General features: G+C 41.9%; 1 protein-coding gene and 1 pseudogene across 4 annotated transcripts in view; both read right to left on the reverse strand.

Annotated features, from left to right (window-relative positions):
* ALDH18A1 (aldehyde dehydrogenase 18 family member A1) overlaps positions 1-21,437 on the reverse strand; it is a 41,450-nt gene extending 20,013 nt beyond the window's left edge. For 2 of the 4 annotated variants that reach the window (XR_015155725.1, XM_086378861.1), the window contains exons 1-7: positions 21,352-21,437; positions 17,864-17,979; positions 9,763-9,977; positions 4,277-4,426; positions 4,083-4,187; positions 1,089-1,241; positions 565-655 (exon numbers count right to left, since the gene is read on the reverse strand). Coding sequence is in view for 2 of the 4 variants with exons in the window: in XM_086378861.1 (XP_086234987.1) it covers positions 565-655; positions 1,089-1,241; positions 4,083-4,187; positions 4,277-4,426; positions 9,763-9,977; positions 17,864-17,951 (802 nt within the window). In the remaining 2 variants the exon portion in view is untranslated. Of the gene's footprint in view, positions 1-564; positions 656-1,082; positions 1,242-4,082; positions 4,188-4,276; positions 4,427-9,762; positions 9,978-17,863; positions 17,980-21,351 lie in introns of all 4 variants that reach the window. The other 2 variants (XR_015155724.1, XM_086378860.1) reach the window with 1 other exon arrangement.
* On the reverse strand, positions 15,493-16,110 carry LOC147344101 (large ribosomal subunit protein eL27 pseudogene; annotated as a pseudogene).
* Positions 21,438-21,640: the final 203 nt, after the last annotated feature.

A 21,640-nucleotide genomic window follows, 5' to 3' on the forward strand; every position in this document is an offset into this window, starting at 1 on the left:
CCCATGCACCTTAACTACTGAGCCTACGTAATACAGGCCCCATGCAGCACAGCTAGAGAAGCCCACATGCCGCAATGAAGACCCAGAGCAGTCAAAATAAATTAAAAAAAAAAAATAGAGACAGAAGGTAGATTTGAGGTTGCCAAGGGCTGGAGGGTTTCAAAGGATGTGAGGAGTGACTGCTTAAGGGTTTGAGTTTCTTGTTGGAGTGATTAAAAATGTCCTAAATTGTGGGGAGGGTTGAATAATTGTATGAATATACTGAAAATCATTGAACTGTAAATTTTAAAAGGTAATTATATGTTATGTGAATTTTATCTCCATACAGCTGTTGTAAAAAACAAAATTAAAGTGCCTGGAAATGACAACATTTCACAGCATTCAAACTTCATCTCCCAGGTGCCTCCCCTCCACCACCACCTTTTTTGAATCATAATCATAAAACCCTCTTCAGACCATATGGGCTCAGAAAATAATGGTCTACAGTGAAAAGATCAGGGGAACTCATGCTCACATATACAGTATTTAAAAGACAGGATATAAAGAATAGGCATTTCTTTGTACCTTCTACATCTGAAAGAACAATTAAGAGGTCAGTCTTCATTTCCACAGCCAGACGGGCAGCCAGGCTATCATTATCTTTAACACTAATAACCTAAAATACAGGTATAAAAAGTTGTGAGTAAAGGACCTATGCAGTTCAAACAGAAGTTCACAGAAGTACTCAGCTAGGCTCTGGCAGGCAAAATGAACGAATCTGAGCATGTGCATGATAGCTCTTAAAGGCCCTTTCAGTCTGCAAAACACCATGCCAACTGGCAACCCCCTCTCCAAACATGCCTCCTTCTCTCCACTGACACACACAAGCCATGCTCACAGCACCACCTTAAATCCTTATTGCGCCTCACCAGTTGAATGAAACCCCCTGATTTTACAAGAGCTTATGCAGCCACTGCTCCAGGAGGCCAGCTTATCTCCCATTTCTCCATTTTGTTTATGCCCAACATCTGGTGTTAGTACATGCAGCATAGCATGGCATTAGTGTCTACAGCATGCTCAACCCTCATGAATACTTTACCCACATTTACCCCCTGGAGATCGCTATTGGGCTCTGCTGGAGGGACAACAGCATCGTTTGTGTTGACAATGGGGACGATGTTCATTCGGAGAAGCTCATGAAGAGTCCCATTGAGGTTCCGGCGCTTCTGCTCATCATGGAAATCCAAATTGGTCACCAAAATCTAAAAGGATTAAAGAGAATGAAAATGTGGGGGAGAGGAAAATAGTGAACTTCCTAGGAATAGCATTCATACAAAGGATGCTAAGAGTATAGGAGTTAAACTTGAGGTCTCTTGGATCCTGAAAAGTTAAAAATGGAACACATCTTTGGAGACTTGTCTAATTCTTCTGGCGATGAGAGAAAAGAATCACCTGGAAGATTTTAGGATGCTCAAGCCATCTTGCAAAAGTACTTTAATCCTTAGAAAGCTATGAAATCTCATCCATTTACAAAATTAAGAAAATGAATGTACCTACTTTAGAGGGATCTGGGGACAGTTATAACTGCCATTTCTAAACAATCTTTGTATCCCAGCATTTGATTCAAAGTCTGGCCATACACACAGTAGGTGCTGAAACATGTGAGTGAGTGAATGAACCGTTACTCTGCCTTAAACATGTACTGAATAAAATGGAACAGGCCGTACTGTCCCTATTTTTGCTCTGTGGCTGACCACTGTCGGAGTTAGCCAAGACTGTATCTGAGCAAGTGGGATGAGTCTGAGAGGCTTATGGAGATGAGTCTTTACACACACTGAAAGAAGGGCTCGACATAACTAGTTCAGGGACAGATGTACTCAAGCAGCTCAAAGGCAAGAGTGGAGAGCTGGGTGTGGGGGCAGGCTAACAGCCCCCCCTTGCTGGAATCAGAATATTAGGCAATGTTTAGCAGGAAAGAAAGATAAATCGGGATGATAGCAGGAAACAAAATGGTAACAAACTCCTAAGCTCATGAATTAAACGTTTCAATGAAATCCCTCTGATGTTCACGGAAGAAAGCTCCTGTGGTACAGGACAGAGCTGAGGTAGGAAAGGCTAGAGGCAAATGGTCAATAAGGAAGGTACTGAAAGAGTACAAGTGGGAAGGGTTAAGTCCTGAACTAGGGTCTGGCCATGGTAACTGAAAAGATAACAGCAGCCTTAATGATATGTGATATTTGGGCGATGAAGACAAAAATGGTAACATCACCAAGGGAAGTAATTTACTCACTCATCTGATAAATTGTTTGCATACCTCTGAAATGCCAGACCCTATACTAGCTGTTGGGATGGAGAATAAATATGCTGATGATTTGGGGAAGATGGAATAGGTTAGATCATGAATGTCTTTTCAGAAAGTTTAGTCCTGCAGGAAACAGGTCTGGGTCAAAGGTGAACATATAGATTCTGGTCCTGGTGGTGGAAGGTCAAACAATAAAAGTAAACACATGTGTAAGTAGGAGAGGCAAGCAGGAGGTATAAAGGTCCAGTGAAAATATCAGTTGCTCAAACAGTTTAGCAAGTAAGAGATGGAAGACAAGAAACCAGAGAGAAAAGTATGTGTTTGGAGAAAGTCAATCTGTTAGGATGCAAATCAGGTTCATTTCTATGAAGAAAAAATAGCTGCTGTTCTTGTTTAAGTCTTTAACCTGACAACTTATGGGAAACTTTCAAAAGCCCCCAATAATGGTCTTAAGAACAGGATTACTAAAGAAAACAAGGAATCACGGGATAAGGCGCAAAGAGCGAAGATTTCCTATAGATCAGATCTTAGGCAAGGCAAAGGTGTTGGGAGTGAAGGGGCCCCTAGAGGAAGGCAACAAAAGCAAAGTTCCTGGACTTTACTTTCCTCACCTGGTTCCAGGCACTTTGAAAAAAAAAAAAAGACTAAAACTGTCATTGGACTATGGAGGAAAAAAGAACTGATAATAAAAGGTGCCCAAAATTGAGATTTCCATTGAATTTATGTGACTGAAAAAAAATCTGAGACTTCAGAGTGGGGTCCCAGACACAAGCAAAAGTGAACAAGTCCATGCTTTTCTGTTTCAGCTCCCTTACTCAATGACACTCTGAACATCACTGTGGATAACAACTGCGAAAAAGATGGAAAAACAGAAAAAGTGACAGGAAATACAAGAGCCAAACCTGAAAGGATGTATAACAACATCATCTGTATATAAAAACATCTGTGTAAATGACAGGGTCAGAGGCAGCAAATCTGAAAATAACTTGGGAAGTTAGGTTTTTTTTTAGTTGTTTGGTGATATTTAAATGTTTCTATTTGGTGTACAGTTGTATAGTTGATTAAAAAATACAACTGACAAGAATTCTGTAAATTAGGGTAAAAAAGAAATAATGTAGAAAGAAGATTCTAGAACATTCAGGCGGTAACCTCATGTTCCGTGAGGACTGGAACATGGCTGATTTGTTTGCTGCAGTATCCCCGATGTCTAACAGACTCCTCAGTACACAATGGTGCACAATAAACATTTGCTAAATGAATTAAAAACCAACGAACCAACAGCAATATCCTTCACATATATAATACTTCTTATACACATATATATGTATATAGTTCTTATACTATATATAATACATAGTAGATATGTATTATATAAGGCAACCAGACGTAAGGAGAAACAAGCCACCCGAAGTCAAAGAAGTCAATGAAATAAAGACATCTAACCTATCTTCAGAGGAAGTATGGGTTCTTGGAGTAGTTCTAAGAGTTACAAGTATAGCAACAAGAGCTAACATTACTGAGAAAAGTATGTGTTGTACCAAACACATTAAATGCTTTTCATAAATTTTCTCATTGAGTCCTTCTGAAAACCCTCTGCAATAGGCACTGATGACATCCTCATTTTTCAATACGGAAACTGAGGCACAAAAAGGCTAAAGACTTTCTCAGATCTTCCATCTAGCAAGTGCTGAAGCTGAGACTGTATCCTGTCAGTCTGGCTCCAGAGCCCGGCTGGCAATCACCTTATTCCACGGGAATCACCCTCACAGGTCCCAGCCCCTTGCAAAGGTCAGCCTCTCACCTGGGCAGCACAGATGCTGTACTGGGTAAACATGGCTTCATACAAGGCCATCAGCCCACTCTGTCCAGCAGCTGCACAGGCTCGGGCTTCTAAGACTGGAATTGCCTGTAACATGCCAACAGACAAGGTGTGGTTGGGAGGGTGGGGAGGAGGCCTAAGGACCCAGTTATAGGGGGTGGGGAAGCCACACTCACCATCTCTTTCAGGTGGTTCTGCCCTGAGTGTAGGGCCTGCCTTACACTCTGAGACAGAAGGATCTCATGGCGCAAGCGTTGCTTGCCGAAGGCTACAGCTCCACTTGTCACCAGCATCATCTCTCGGCCTTGATTCTGCAGCACTGACACCTGACGATGACAAAGGAAAAGGCATAAGTCCCTGTAATATCTCTTTCCTCTCGTCACAAGAGATTCAGTCAGGGTAGACTAATGAGTGGATCCCAAGTGCCGGCTTATAGATCAGCACTGGGCTGGCTCTGGAAGAAATCACCCAGGTTGTGTGATAAAAATACAGAGTTCTACACATTTCCTCAAATCTGATAAGTAGATGGCAGACAGAAATGACAAGTTTTAATAAGGGGATTCTGGTATGCAGTCAGGTTTGGCACCAACAGGACTTGAAGATACACAGAACAGTCTATAATGTGGAAGGCCTACCTGTTTGAGGAAATGAAGCCCAGAACACAAGTTTGGAGCCAGGAAATGCAACATAAACTTAGCAGATGGCTTCTCAAATTCTAAGGCATGCCCTGGGGAGATGATGCTGTTTCCAGGGCACGTCTGACTCTTGTGGGCAGCCTCTGGCTAGACCAGGGACAGACGCTGCTGCTCTTCTGCTCTGTCTGCCTAAAACAGTGTTGGTAACTTTGTTTCCCACCTAGGAGGGATCCACATGAGAGAATCAAAGAGTCGATATTCCTAACCTGTCCATTCCTCCTGATGCTTTAACCCTAAAACCTGGATCAGGAACTTATGAGACAGCTATGATAAATCATAATCTAAAAAATTTATTTCTTACACAACATAGTAAATCAACTGTACTTTAATAAATTTTTTTGAAATGAGAAAAAACTTTTTATCATAGAAAATTTCATACTTAGGTAAAGTGGTAAGAATCAAATGATAAATTTCCATAGACTCATGACCCAGCTTCAACAACTATCTCACGGCCAATTTCTCACTCTCCAATATTCCTTTTATAGCTCCATTGTTATTTTAATATGAATCCCAGACTCCAGACACATTTGCTGGTTTGCAAATATTTCTGAAAGTAATTGCTAAAACACAAAGTAAACGCATATATCCACAAAACTAAATTTATTATCTAAAACATTTCAATAATTCCCTAATATCAAATATCCAGTCAGTGTTCACATTTCCCCACTTTTTTAAGCTTGCTTAAATTGAGATGCAAATTAAGCCCACACACTGCAATTAGTTGAATTCTTAATTCATTTTTAATCTATAGGTTCCCCTTTATCATTTTCTTCCCTTGTAATTGTTCGTTAAAGAAACTGGGTTGTCCCTCAAGGTTTCTCAACCTTGACTTTCCTGCTTCTGTCCCTGTGATACAGTTTAATGCTGTATTCTCTTTGCTGCAAACTGCTGTTAGGTATGGAGGTTTGATCTTTTATGTCAAGAATTCTTTACATGTCATGGTGTCCATCAAGGGGATACAGAAGGCCTGCATTCTTTCTGTGATGTTAGTTACTACTGATGATCATCACCAAGACTGGTTAATTCATTACGGGCTACACTGATATTCTAATTCATTCATTTCTTCCCTATTTAAAGGCTGGAATACTTCCATAAAGGGAAACTTTCCTTCATCAACTATATGGCTACCTTGAGGTATGACTTATATGTGAAAGGCACCACAGATGTGTCTTTCCCTTTATTCACCAGTTTCCTAAATGAGTAGGCTCTCTGGTGCCGGGAGCCAGTGTGAGGAACTCCACCCGTGGCAAAGGTCATGAGGAAGGAGGCTGGGCATACGCAAAGGCGGGATTGAGCCTCAGGAGTCCCCCTGGAAATTCTCGAGCACCTACCCCCAAAACCAGAGTCCGCCTACTTTACTGCTTTGTGCTCTCACCTACACCTCTGACTTTACGGGTGGCTGTCCCCCACCACCTCTCTCTGAAAAAGTTAATTTACAGCTCCAGTTGATAAAGTTCCTGGGCGTGACAAGAGTGTTTCAACCTACAAACTCCTTTGGAAGTCCTCTAGCCTGCCTGAACAGGTTCTTCCGGCCACATATGATTGTTCACAGCCTCCCAACCGTGAGAGGCATGAGATGTTCTAAACTGTCTAAATATAGATTCCTTTGAGCAGTTAAAAGATTGATTAGAAATTGTATTGTTGAAGGGTTTTTCACTTGTTGGGCCAATGTTTGCTGCTAAGTTTCCATATCCCTTTCCTACTGTGTCCCTGGGAGTGTACTGCTTAATATAATTGGTGTAGTAGCTTTAATGCTTGTAACCTTGGACCCTTGAGTTAATTCTTTTCTTGTTATAGCCCACCACACCTTTGCCCTATAGGAATGCAACTTTATCTAATGCTTTCAGAGGGTGGCGCCAGACTTTAGAATAATCACCTTTAAAGAAAAATAAGTTTTCTGAAGTAAGGGTCATAAAATGTTAACAGGCCTCCTGGCCAGAAAATGATGTAAATCACCTAAACTTTTGCATGTGATAAGTTTGCAGGAAGAAAGCCTGGCTTACTACTGACTCTACCCCTTCCCCCATTATCCTCTATGCACAACTTAAGGTATAAAAACTACTTTGGAAAATAAAGTGCAGGCCTTGTTCACCGAAGCTTGGTCTCCCCATGTTGTTCTTTCTCTCACCTTCTGGCTGAATTCCCATCTGGAGCATGGAGGCTCGTCAAGACTACTAATTATACCTGGGCTTCTAAGATCTGACCGGGGAGGCCTTAGTGTCTCCTCTCCTTCGGGAGAACGGGAGGACACCTGCGGCCTACGTAGGTGACACAAATTCCTTGTCTTGGAATTTTATTAGCTTTCCACGTAAACCAAGTTATTCAGCCTCTTTTCTCCACTGAATTTTCTCACTGAGCTATCCTTATTTAACCACTCTTTAATTAACATTTAATAAGCTATTGTTTCCTGATCTCCAACGCCGTCCCCACTTCGAATTCCCTGGATCCACCGGGGCTGGACCCCAGCACTCTGGAATCCTTCAAAAGTAACCAATGAATATTTTTTAAGTATCATTGTCATTCATAGATTTAAATATATTTTACGTGCTTAAATTCAGTGCCATAATTATATTAATATTAATAAATATTAATGTTAATATTAATTTTAAATTATAATTATTAATTATATTTATATAAATATTTATATATATAATATATTTAATATATTAATATATAATAAATATATATTTATATAAATGTAAACATTAAATTATTATTAAAATTAATAAATATTAATAAAAATATTAATAAAATATTCAGATATTTCCATCTTTGGCCAATGGAATCTACTTTAAGTTGGCTCCTGAGTCTACCTAACATGATCAGATCCTTGGACAAGACAGTGGACTCTGTATGTCAGGACTGCCCTGGCCTAGAAAACTGTTCCTTAAGGTCCATGGGTGTCCCTAGAAGGAGAGCTGGCAACCTAAGCAAACCATTACCAGGTTCTCCCCACTTCATCAGGTTTCTCCTTTGCTCAAAATCTTCAATCTTCTTTTAGGCAGAAACTCAATTCCTCCACCCAGTGTCAAAGCCTTAACTAATGGAATTAGACACATTCTCCCTGATGAAATCACCTCCACTGCCTTCAAGCTCAGCTCCCTCCCTGACCCATCAGCATGCCACACTCATTCCTGCTTTTGTCTCCTGTCTGGAGACTACTCCTGGAGCCTTCCTGTTCCCAGGACCACCAGGCTACACAATTCCAGGGCACCATTCACAATGTGCACTTAGCAGCATGGAACACTTCCCCTTTGCTGTTTCAAATCCTGTCAGTCACAAAGGCTCACCCTGAGGTTCATCTCTCTGAGGAAGTTCCAAGAGTGACCACATTCATCCAACCTTCCCACCTCCGGACCTGTCAGTACCTCTCATTTGGGTCCTCTCATTTGGATATGGTCTGCCTTGAACAATCACCTAATTATTTTGGGAGTCCCAGTTTATTCTGGTTTCCCAAGGGGAGAGACTACATACAGTTAGAGGCAGCCCTCTATTTACACAGGGACCAAACTCTGTCTCTAGATTGAATTACCAAGAGATCTGTGCAAGGAATCTTGGCTGTGGAAGGCCTCAAAGCAGAAGTAGCCCTTTGATAAACATTTGTTAAACTGAACTGAACTGAGGGACTCAATCTCAAAGGCAGATCTCATGATAATTGCTGAGTACAGAAAATATATGATGAAAATTCCATCAAGTTTTAGCAGTATTCTAATACCCACTTCAGTAAAAATGTTTTTTAAAAATGAAAACATAGCTATGGAAGACAGAGCTGAGTTACAGCTAGGACAGAAAAACTCCAGCTTTATCTCAAGGATATTTGGATGTCTGGGTTTTTGACTCTTGGTCAAGAGTTTACAAACTATGACCTGCAGGTCAACTTTGACCTGCGCCTGTTTTTGGAAACAAAGTTTTATCAGAACACAGCCACACTTGTTCACTTACATACTGTCTAAGGTTGCTTCTGTGGTACAATGGTATGTGAGTAGTTGAGACGGACAATGAATGGCTTACAGAGAGTAACACATTCAGTACTGGTCTTTTACAGGAAAAGTTTGCTGATCCCCGCACTCCCAGAAAAGATACGGGTAGTGGGATTTGTGATGTGATGTTTAAAGTCCAAAACTCACATGTTGGCCCCTTAAAGTCAGCTTCTTTACTGATAAACTATCAGCAGTCAGTCTGGTAAAAAATTCCCACTGAAAACTCTGCTTGAGGCCTTGCAAAGCCAAGATTCCTTGCACAGACCTCCTGGTGATTCAATCTGGAAACAGTGTGTCCTATGCAGATAAGGACCCTGGGGGGCTTGTGCACAGGATTTCTTTCAGCCCCTCAGTGCTTGCTTACCTTCTCTTCTGTGGCCTTGCATCCCTCTGCCTTTAAAGGAAAATCTTATATGGGTATTATCTGTGGAGTCTGGTGAGTCTTTTCAAATATTTGAACTTGGGAAATATTTGCAATGACAGCTTCTACATATTTCAAGATTACTGGGCTAATTAAAAAAGATAAAGCCTAGCAAAAGGTGGGGGGGAGCTCAATATTCACACAAATCTAGAGTTGGGTACTCAACTCTGACTATGACTACCTGGGGAACTTTAAAAACACAGAGGGGTGAGCCCCATCCCATCTTTACTTATTAAGTGGCTGAGTGTGAAGCCCAGGCATCGCCAAGCCCCTTGGTGATTTTAATGTGCAGCCAGGATTAAGAACCACTGACATACACAGCTCCTTCTCCCTAAGATGCCTGAGGGATGAACTGCACGAAATCAACTCTGCTCCTTGACATTCCCTCTGCTTGCCCTGGGATGCTTGTCTCCTGGTGGCACCTTTTCAGGAAAGGGAGTTTTCAGATAGGGTTAAATCTACTGTAGTCAAATGAGGATTATTTTTACAAGCTATGAAATCTGAAATGACAGCTTAAAAAATGGACTCTGTTTTAGTTCAGCTGAATTTTCCATCTTGGGAATTACCTGCTCAACAATAGACGCCAGGCGCCCCAGGGCCAGGCCACATTCATCCCCTCGGGTCACCACGGCACTTCCGAGTTTCACCACAATTCTCTTTGCATGCTTCAGCTCACTGCGGTGGGCAAAAGACTTGCCATGTGTACGACTGAGGGGCACAGTGATAAAGGGGATGTTGCTCCAAGAACGAACATGTCTGATGGCTGAGGGCTGAACACGACCTGCAAAACCCAAACAAAGTCAAACGCAAGAAAAAAAGAGAGAAATATGTGACATAATTTCTCACTGAAAATATGCATGCAAAATAGTAACCAGTTCAGCCACCAAAAAATAGTTTTACCATTCTCAACTGAAGAAAACCAGTATATCAAAAGCCACATCAAGCATGTTTTAGTCCAGTATTGTGTGGAGTTTGTATCCAGTACACAGGTACACTCCAATATTGCTGGTCAAGAATTTATACAAAATCTTTCCTGAAGACATGTTGGCAAAATGTATTAAAAACCTTAAAAATATTCACATCTTTGATTCAGCAATTTCACATTCAGGAAATTTAATCTAAGGAACTAATCAGAGATAGAGACAAAGAAATTAATCAGCAGGCTATTCATCAGCATTATTTATAATAGGAAAAATCAGAAGCAGAGTAAATGTTCAAAAACAGGCAGGAAGATTTAATATTTTTAGAATTTTTAATAATATGGGGAAATGGTCATGATATGTTGTTTCACATGCATTTCTAAATGCATACAAAAAGGTAAATAAATAAAAATATTAATCTCATTTTATCTCATGATGATATTATGGGTGACTTATTTTTCTTTATTCTTATCTATGTTTTCCAAACTTAGGCAGCAAAAATGTATTGCTTTCATAACCAGAAAAATATGTGTACTTTTAAAGAAACCACACTGCTATAAAAGTCTGATTAGCTAAGACAATATAAAGTAACTGGTATAAGTAATAAAAAATCATAACTAATCTCCCTATAAATTTTCTCTCAAACATGGCAGCAAGAATTCAGATATCTGTAACAAGGATAAAAGAAACTGGATAGCTTTCTGAAGGAAAAGTAATGTTGGAGTCAGATCCTTCTTTGTATCCCTGTGGACATCTGCCCCTAATCAATTCTTTCCTGATTCTTGTAACACTGAACAAGATTTCTAAGAAACCAAACAAAAACAAACAAACAAATAACCCCCAAAAGAATCCTCACCACAACAAAACAAAAAACTTGATGAAAAAGGTGAAAGTAAGTCACACCTGAACATCAGGCACTGAACCTCCTTATCACTTCTCGTGAATCCAACTTCCTGCTGACTGCCTTCCCTCACAGTTTTCTACCTATCACCACAGACCTTAATAAATACTGGAATGAGTTACTAATCATTCTGAGCCACCTTTCAGACTATTCTTCTATAATTCTATTATTAGAGTAACCTCCTTCACTTGAATCAACTATTCTCACCTCCCTTTATATTTACAGATTTCTCAGAATTTCTCTACCCAGTGCCTCTATCTCCCGACCACTGACTCCTCTAACTGTAACTGAGCGTCCGCTGTCTCTGTCTACACTACAAAAATTAGGGTAAAGCAGGCAGATCCCTATTCTCATGGACCGGAAGATCACTGTGTGTTCTCCCTCTCTACCTCCTTCACACACAAACCTGAGAAAGAACATTTTAAATGAAGTCATAAAGAGTCTTTTCTCTCCTCTCTTAAATAACCATTTCTTTAAGTGACAATGTTTCAGATCTGTGGAGATTAAAGAAAGACGATATGGTCTTTTTTCACAACAGACTTGCAATCTGGTTTCAGCAGACAGCTGCACAGTAAGCCCATCACCTGGGATAGAACTGGAGCTTGACACCCTTGCTAGACCTGTTCCTGGTGAGGGGGTCCTAGGAACCAAAGGACCGGTGTGTTGTGGGGGCTGTTCCCTGGACAGCTCTCTTTCTTCATCAGGTTCATCGATATAGGTACCCTGGCCTAATCTTCAAGGATACTATCTTAAGCAATATACACACCTAAGTCTAAGCATAAAAGCTGTATACCTAATAGTTTTGGCCCCACTGACCTGATGGAGGAAGGGGTGTAGAGGGAGAGACTTACTCTCCTGGAGTTTGGACCTATGATCATCAGTAGCTGTATGCAGCGCTCAGAGCTGTACCCGTGCAGCATGCATCTCTCTTAACGGCTTTCAAGGCCTGGTGGCCACTTTTCTCTCCTGTGCATTGTAGCACATGTCCTGGCCTAGAAAAGTGCTGCGCATGGGTGGGGCAATCTGAGAGGGCACCTCAGGGACACAGGTAGTGACAAGCAGGTAAGTCCTAGCAGGTAAGTTAGCATGAATGAAACTCCTGATCCACAGTCTGTATCAGCAGAAGAGGGTGGCATGGCTTGGTGCCAGGCAGTCAAGGGTCACTCTGGCGACAGGCAACTGGGTCACAGCACATCAAGTTTAAGGAAAGGTTCGAGAAGAGGCCACATCTATGAACAAGGTTTTAAGCAAATAAAAGCTCAGTCACATCTAGTGGGCTCCGCACCAAGGAGCATTCTATGGGGCCCAGGGCTTTCCCAGGTTTCCTATTCTGTGACAATGTGACAATGCTGTCACCCTTCTAGATTGACTCTATCTTCCTTGAGGGCATTTTTTACGTTCTGCAGTGTATTATACTTTTTGGGGTTCAAATGGAGAACTGAGAAGGCCTTGATTAGTTAGGAAAAATCCACGGCTTCTGAATAGGTAATCTCTTCCCATCTTCTAAGGACCTTTAGGCCCCAAGTCTCAAAGAAAAGCCATCTACTCCTGTTAAGGATGAAGGGATACCAAGGTACATATGTATACACATGTGCTGGGGGGAGGGGCTGCCCATATTCATCGAAAGTGCCACGAGTCACACTTCAAGGGAGAAGCCCTTTAGCTTTTCAGCATCAGAGTCCTAATACTCAGTAATGAGGCTGTATTTCAGGCCTGAACAGGAAGGGACCTGGAGATGGTTTCTATCTCCCTTCCTGCCCTTCCACTTCCCTCTGTTTGTATCTATATGCTTTCTCATTTGCCTTTTCTCTTGTTTGCTCTTCTGCTCATCATGGTCAGTGAACATGGGGCTCCAGAAATAACTGAATACAAAGAAAAATCTAGGGATAAGATTACAAAGTGTCTCCTGTGAATGAGTCTAATAAGAATAAACAATAATATCAACAATAAAAACCCTAAAGTGAATACTATATAGCAGGAACTGTGTTAAAACTATTCCTACACCTTATACAGAGGCACAGGAAATATGAAGGGAGTGTCTGACTCTGGAGTCAGACTTCCTGGGTTGGAATCTCAACTCCTTCACTTACTTGCTGTTACCTCATTTTCCTCATAAGGTTTTTGTGGAGGATGAAATGAGTTAATGCATGAACAGGGACTGGCACAAAGTAAACACTTAATAAATATTAGGTGGTATATAAAAATGTGTTAGCTATGACTATCATCATCTTTGTGAATTCTCATGAGTTAAGACTCAGAAGTTAGGTATTACTATGCGTTAGTTTTTATTATTTAGTTCAGTTCAGTCGCTCAGTTATGTCCAATTCTTTGCGACCCCATGGACTGCAGCACGCCAGTCCATCACCAACTCCCGGAGTTTACTCAAACTCATGCCCATTGAATTGGTGATGCCATCCAACCATCTCATCCTCTGTCGTCCCCTTCTCCTCCCGCCTTCAATCTTAGCCTCATTTTATACATAAGGAAGCCGCGGCTCAGAGAAGTTGAATAACTTATCAGCATTATCAGACTGGAAAAACGGCCACAATACTTGAAGCTGTTCCCATCCACAGGTGGAATCTATTTTCTCCTCTCCTGGCCCTCTGACTTGCTTTGACCAATACAGTGCAGCAGAGCCCGCACTGTATAAACAAGCCTAGCTGTTTACAACACTGTATACAAGCCTGTTTTAACTTCGATGAGATCCAATTTATCAGTTTTTCATTTTATGGGATGTACATGTGTGCTAAGTCTCTATAGTCATGACCTACCGTTTTCTAAAAGCCTGTTTAAAACACTATATACAAGCCTAGCTCTGTATAAACTCTGAGCTTAGGTCACAGAGACCTTGTTACTCCCAAGCTTGCTGTTCTTGGGAAGCACCATGTGAAGAAGCCATGGATAGCCTGCTGTAGGATGGGAGACCATGTGGAACAGAGATGATCTGTCACCCCAGGAGACTCCCCACTGGCCTTCAACAATCAACCCTGACCTGGGCCAAAGTTGAGAGCTGACAAGGACATGGAACCACTGTGTAGCTGAGCCTGATCCAAAATGCCAGCTCATGGAATTGTGACCTAAATCCATAGCTGTGGTCACTAAGTAAGTAGCAGAGGTAGTTTTCAAACATAGGGAGCCTAGTTTCAGACCCTCAGCTTTTAAACTTTACACTCTTCTTTGCATGAAAGCTTCCCTTGTGGCTCAGACAGTAAAGAATCTGCCTGCAATGTGGGAGATACAAGTTTGATCCCTAGGTCAGGAAGATCCCTTGGAGAAAGAAACAGCAAACCACTCCAGTGTTCCTGCCTAGAGAATTCCATGGACAGAGGAGCCTGGCGGGCTACAGCCCATGGGGTTGCAAAGAGTTAGACATGACTGAGCAACTATACTTGCATGAATGGGAAACAGATTTTTCCAATGGTGATAAGCTTGATTAGCTGGTAAGCAAGTCCTCTTGCAGAAAGGTTTTGAGATTTGTTGATAACATTTAGGTGTTATCAAGGAGACAGGTAATTCAATATATCATAAACAGCCTTTGTAACTAGACCTCTATAAGCAAAAAAAAAAAAAAGAATCTTGACCTAACTATCACACCTTATACAAATATTAATTCAAAATGGATCATGGGACTTCAACGTAAGCACAAAACTTTTAGGGAAAAAAACACAGAAGAAAATCTTCAAGATCTAAGGCTATAAAAGAGTTCTCAGATTTGAGCTCACATGTACAATCCATGGGCTTCCCAGGTGGCGCAAGTAGTAAAGAAAGAATCCGCCTACCAACACAGGAGATCCCAGTGACTCGGGTTCGATCCCTGGGTCAGGAAGATCCCCTGGAGGAGGATATGGCAACCCACTCCAGTATTCTTGCGTGGAGAATCCCACGGACAGAGGAACCTGGTGGGCTACAGTCCATGGGGTAAAAAACAGTAGGTCACAACTATAGGGACTTAGCACACACATACAATCCATAAAATGAAAAACTTGATAAATTGGATCTCATCAAAGTTAAAAAAACAAAAATCCCTTTCCTCTATGAAAGACCCTGTTAAGGGACTTAAATGGCAAGCCACAAACTGGGAGAAAATATTTTCAAAGCACAAATCCAACCAAGGACTAGTATCTAGCAGACGTTAAAAAACTCAAAGTTCAACAGTAGAAAACCAAACAATCCAATTAAAAATGACATTTCACAATGAGGATATTCAGACAGCAAATGAGCACATGAAAAGATGTTCAATCTCATCAGCCAACAGGGAAAAGGAAAACCACAGTGAGATATCATTATGTATCTATCAAAATGGATAACTCAAAGAGTGGCAACATCAGATGCTGTTGAGGATGAGGAGAAAGTAGATCACTCATACACTGCTGGTGTGAATGTAAAATGGTACAGCCACTGCAAAAACAGTTTGCCAATTTCTTATGAAACTAACTACCACATTGCACTGAGCAGCTTCAACTGCAAGCAACAAATTCTGGTAAATTCTCTTTTCATTTCCATTCTGTTATGAGTATTTTCTAATTTTCCTTCTTTTTTTTAAAATGTTTTTAACTGAGACAGACCTAAAATCGCAGCTTCTGGAAGAACCATTTGTTCTTGCCGGTCTTGTATCTCTCCTCATACTTGACCTTGGCTTCTCATCGGGCCTTGCGTTTGAGAGCAGGGTCTCTGAAGACATCCTTGTTGACAACAGTTTTGTCCAAGGGGATATCCACAGAGTACCTTGGGGGCATGAGGTGATTATAATTATAAACTTTCACAAAAGACTTGATCTTTGACCTCTTGGCGATTTTCTTCTTGCCCATGGCAGCTGTCATTTTGCGTGGATAGCGATCAATTCCAGCCACCAGACCATGCCTGTAGGGTTGGTCTGAGGTGCCATCATCAGTGTTCTTCACGATGACCGCTTTGCGTCTGGAGTAGTGACTGGCCAGGACCAGCACCACCTTTCCGGGTTTCATAAACTTACCCATTTCAGCAGCTACCACTTGAGACTAAAGCAGAAAGGGTCCAATTTTCCTTCTTATGGCTTAGATATACCCATCATTTAAAAGTGAACATTTAATTTCCAAATACACGGGGTTTTTAAAGTATCTTTAATATTAATTTCTCATTTTGATACTAATTTCTCATTTAAATGTTTTCTTCTCTGTAATCATCCTCTGTGTTTTTTCAGTCTTCTAGCTTTATGGAGGCTTTCAATGGCTTTCAGTGTGATCTCTTTTGTCACACTTCATTTGAAAATATGTGAGTTATTTTCAAATATCTTTTGATATTGATTTCTAACAGAATTCCACAGAGATAAGAGAACAGACTCTGTATGATTTAAATACCTTTAGACTATGAACTTTTTGCACCTTGTTTTATATTCCTGGATATCTTCCAGTGTCTCCTAGTTATAGTCTATGGAAACTTGAACATGATTTGTATCCTACTATTCTGTGAAAATTGTGTAAATGTTAATTATGTTGAATTCATTCATGGTGCTTTTCAGGTGTACCATATCCTTCTACTTTTCTGTATATTCACTCTATTAATTTTTAAGGTGATATTGAAACTCCAACTAAAAATTTATCTACTTAAAAAAATTTTTAAATATAATGGAACTACAAGTAACTTTGTTCTATATTTTCCAAGTCTCCTGTAAATGTGTTAAGCATACTTTCTTTTTTTTTTTTAATTAATTTATTATTTATTTGGCTGTGCTGGGGTTTTAGTGGTGGCACCCAGGAATCTTCAATCTTCACTACGGCTCGAGGGATCGTGGCATATGGGATCTAGTTCCCTGGGCAGGGATCGAACCCAGGCCCTCTGCTTGGGGAGCATGGAGCCTTTGCCTCTGGACCATCAGGGAAGTCCCTAAGCATACTTTCATAATTTAAAAAAGAGAGAAAAAAATTAACTACCACATGCAACCAACACACAACCCGGAAACTGAACTATTGGACATTTATGCCAAATAACCACAACTATATTCACACAAAATCCTGTACACAAATGTTCACAGCAGTCTTATTCACCACAGACCAAAAAAGTAACCAGATGTCCTTCAATGATGAATGGTTACACCAACTGTGGTACCCCCATACCACTAAATACTACTCGGTCATAAAAATAAACAAAGTGATACAGACAATAAGAATCTCCAGAGATTTATGCTGAGTAAAAAAGGTCACCCCCAAAGGTCAGATACTGTATGATTTCATTTACATAACATTTAAAAATTATAAAAATGGAGAACAGATTATAGGCTGCCAAGGGTTAGGGACAGGAAGCAGGATGGTTAGATAAGAGAAACTGAAGGATTCCATAGTGATGGAAATCTTAACCCGCTTCTGTCCACATTGATACCCTGGTTGAGACACCGGGATAACTAGGTATAAGTGCTCTCTTTGTATTTGTTCTTAAAGCTGCAAGTGAATCTATAATTATCTCAAAATTAAACACTTCATTACAAAAAAGGGAATGAACAATAATAGCCTGCAAAAAATCTGGGGGGATTAAATAAAAGTAATATTTTATCTTTAAAAATCTTTTTAAATTTTGAGGGTTTTTTTTTTTTACATACCAGAAGCTGTAAAATTAATGTACACAACTTCATGAGTTTGCAGGTAAGTATACACTTGTGAAACCAGTGCCATAATCTATGCCATAACCTGTCTATCCCCTCCAAAAACTTTACGTTATTGGTAAATACAAACATAGCATTTCAGCAGTATGCTGCTTCCCTGCTTATTGCCTTTGTCCAATTCTGCCAAATAAGTTTTTTTCCTCTTTAAAACTTTGTTTTCAAACACACTTGGACCAAACCTCCCACATACTTATGTTTCCTAGGATACCTACGAGATCTGGAGAGTATTGTGGGCTGGACCCAGGGCAGGAGACGCTGGGTGAAGGACTGGAACCCAGAGCGGCAGACTTGACTCAACATGCTGTGAGGTGGTCACTGACCAAGGTACCTGCAGAATTCATTTTTAAAAAATAAATAATCAAAATACTAGACAGTTCATTTTACTTTCATCCACCTCCCCACACCGAGAGTAAAAACTTGACTCTCCTGACCCAAACTCTTCTATATTAGAGGAACTCCTACCTTTTCTACATACAGAAAACAGAGAAAAACAAACGGCTCCTCCCCCAAGCTCTGACTCTATTCTTCCTTGCTTAGGACCATCTTAAGTTTTTTTTTTCTGTTTGTTTTTAATAAATTTATTTCTATTTTTTGGCTGCACTAGGTCTTCACTGCTGTGCATGGGCTTTCTCTAGTTGTGGCGAGTGGGGGTTACTCTTCATTGCAGTGCAAAGACTACTCATTGTGGTGGCTTCTCCTGTTCGGGAGAGTGGGTTCCAGGCACGCAGGCTGCATTAGTTGTGGTGGCTTCTCCTGTTCGGGAGAGTGGGTTCCAGGCACGCAGGCTGCATTAGTTGTGGCGGCTTCTCCTGTTCGGGAGAGTGGGTCCCAGGCACGCAGGCTGCATTAGTTGTGGCATGTAGGCTCAGCAGTTGTGGTGCACAAACTTAGTTGCTTCGAGGCAGGAGGGATCTTCTTGGACCAGGGATCAAACCCATGTTCCCTGCATTGGCAGGTGAATTCTTAACTACTAGACCACCAGGGAAGTCCCAGGGCCATCTTAGTTTTTATAGAAAAAAATAGGAACTAAGTATTATGAATATTTTGAGTGACAAAAAACATCTTCAAGGTATAATGTTTATCTACTGATATTAAATCTTCACTACAATTTCTACACCATTAGGGAGTCTTCAACCAATCAAAAACAGATTCCACATTCCATAAGCAGCCACCTCCACCTTCCTTCTCTCATCTCCCAAAAGAACTCTGAAAACCACATATTTGAAGTATCAGCTTGATCCCTGCTGACACAAGGAGAGGGAGGAAAGGTCAGAGATGGCGGCTTTGTCTTTCTTCTTGCTATCCAGAAGAGTCCAAAGCATACTCTTCAATCCCTGGGAGGGAGTGGCAACACCTGAAAATGGCTGGCATTTGGAACAACCCTGGGCACACCTCATGGAGGATGAACACACAGCTAGTTTTCAGACCTGGGTTGTGGGCATTTTGCCACTGCAGGTCAAACTTAAGATTTTAGAAAAAGAATAGTTTTTTTCATAAAAAGGCAGGAGACTTCTTCCTATGTGTGTGTATATTAATATATAAATATACTCACACAGAGAGACTATGCCATTCATTATTGCAGCTCTTACACTACAGGGACATGGTTGTTTTCATGAGATAAGAAAAATCCTTCATCTTGCTTCTGGGCCTCCTTTTAACTTCTGCTCTACGCGTTAACAGATATATTCCAACTGTCTTACACATGCCTCACGGTGTTTAAACATGCCTAAAAAGACTAGCATTTTGCCCGAAAGTGAAGAGAAACAAGGAATGGTTAATGCTCTTCACTTTATACTGCACAAAGGTACAAAAAGGAGAAGAGACTGGCAGGATACATCTGTCTTACAAAATACGGCATCTGCATAAGCAAGAGAAAGTGGTTAAGTGCTGTCTTTGTTGACTTCAGTGTTTGTGACAGTAAGGAAGGTTCCAAGAGAAAATTATTTGCATAATACTGAAGCATGCTATGAGGCCATGATCTATGTTTGCTGCTTATACAAATTCCTTCTGAAATTGCTGCTAAACAATTATTTATACATGAATTCACCCAAATAATTCTAGAAGAGCCAAAAGGGTAAAACAATCAAATAATGACCCTAAAATTCTAATTCCATCACCTTCACAAACTTTCCCCAGCAACTCTAGCATTCAAAGTTGGATATATTCCTACAGGTTAGTTTCCAACTGGTTCGTGCCATTGTTGACTTTCCCAAAAGGATTATAAACTTCCTACCGAAGGCATGGTAAACATGGGAAACAATCAAGCTTTGCGCTCGCTAGCTGTATGCCTTGCAATCTTTTAAAGTCTCAGTCTCCTCATCTGTAAACCAGGGACAATAACAATAAGGACCTCGTGGAATTATTTTGAGAGAATGTAGTAACTGCATTCCAAGAATGGAATGCCTGGATACAAGAGATGCTCAATAAACATCTACTCTCATCCATCTGTCTTTTAGGCACTAATGTTATTATATCTTACAACCACTTTCTTCCTTATTTCTTTCAGGACCTGTCACTGGAACAAAGAATTTCATAGCCTCTGATGGGCAGACATAGTCACAAATTATACTTATTGACTATTTATCTCTCTCTTATCTATGAAAAACCAAGAAAGCTCTGAATGTTCAAGGTCAATCAGTTATCACGTTGAAGATTGATGTAGAAACCAGGCCTCCTGGCCTCTCCCATCACCTCTGCCTGACCCCGCCCTCACTGCAAAGGATAGTTCATCCTCCCAGAATTTATTATGCCCTCGTAAAATAGATAGCTAATCTCAGGGAGCAAAGGGTATGTGTGTCTGTCTAGACCCCGTGTAATCAAATGAAAAGTTCCCATGTTTTGACTCAGGACATTTCTCAAGTACTTCTTTACAGGTTCCGAACAGATAGTCCTTATCTTACTTACTTGAATAGAGAACTGAACTTTAGTCTCAGCAAACTAAATACAGAAATACAAGCTTCCTATATGGTTCACCTGTTAAAGACAAAGCCCCAATGATAAACCTCACCTCCTCTAGAGAGGGGAACCGAGACGGGGGAGGGGGATGGATCTGGGTCCGCCCAGCCCTGATGAGCCACGGAAAGAATTATCCACAGACCTCCTGCCACACTGCAAAAGGCAGTCGTGAGCGAGCTCTCCTGCTGCGGGGTCGAAGGGGCAGGGGCGGGGGAGGTTTTCAAGAGGGGATCACGAAGGCCCAGGCAGGCCGCGCGGGACTGCACACATAGGCCCCTGACAGCTGTGTGGACAGTTACAAACAGGGCGAAACCCCACCACTCATGCAGGTGCACTTGAAGCTGGTTCCGGGATCCCGGGCCGAGAAGGCATCAGGCGCTGGGTCTTCAAGCCTCCATATGGATCAGTTTCTGCATCTGGGTGTATCCGAGGGGGTCGGGGAGTTCGAGTGCGCACAGCCCCCGCAGCCCTCGGGCCTCCGCGCGCCGGCGGCGTGTGGCGATGCAGCGCGCTCTGGGAGGCCCAGCCCGCCGCCATCCCTCTGCGCCCACACCCACTTACGGGTCCGACCCCCATCACTCTGCTCCCGCTCAGGCCGCGCGGACCTGCAGTCCCCACGGTCGCCCGTGACCTGGTGCGCACCCCTTCCCTTGCCTCAGCCCGGGTGCCGCCTCAGCCCTCACGCAGGCTCCGGCGCCTCGCCATCCCCGCCACCGTCCCCGTCATCCTTGTGGCCCGCTCATACCTGCCTCGCCTCAGCCGCTGGGCCCCACCACCCGGCCCGCAGTCCACGCCACGCGTCTCTCGGGCCGGCTTACTCCCCTTTTTCTTCCGTCCACGTCCCGCAAGATGACGTTACGTCAGCAGCGCTGGAGTAAACCCAGGCCGCAAGGACTCCGCTGTTGACGCGAGGCGGCTGGCTGACCCCGAGCTGCGCTGCGGCAATGGCGTAGGTGCGTTTGGAGAATCGGGCCCGCGCTCCACGTGGCGAGCCCCGCCCGCTGAGGCCCGCAGACGCCAGGGGGCGGAGCTCG

The sequence above is a fragment of the Bos grunniens genome, chromosome 26 (assembly GCF_055505025.1).
Source record: "Bos grunniens cultivar Pamir isolate PY7600 chromosome 26, Bosgru_T2T1.0, whole genome shotgun sequence".
NCBI classification, from domain to species: domain Eukaryota; kingdom Metazoa; phylum Chordata; class Mammalia; order Artiodactyla; family Bovidae; genus Bos; species Bos grunniens.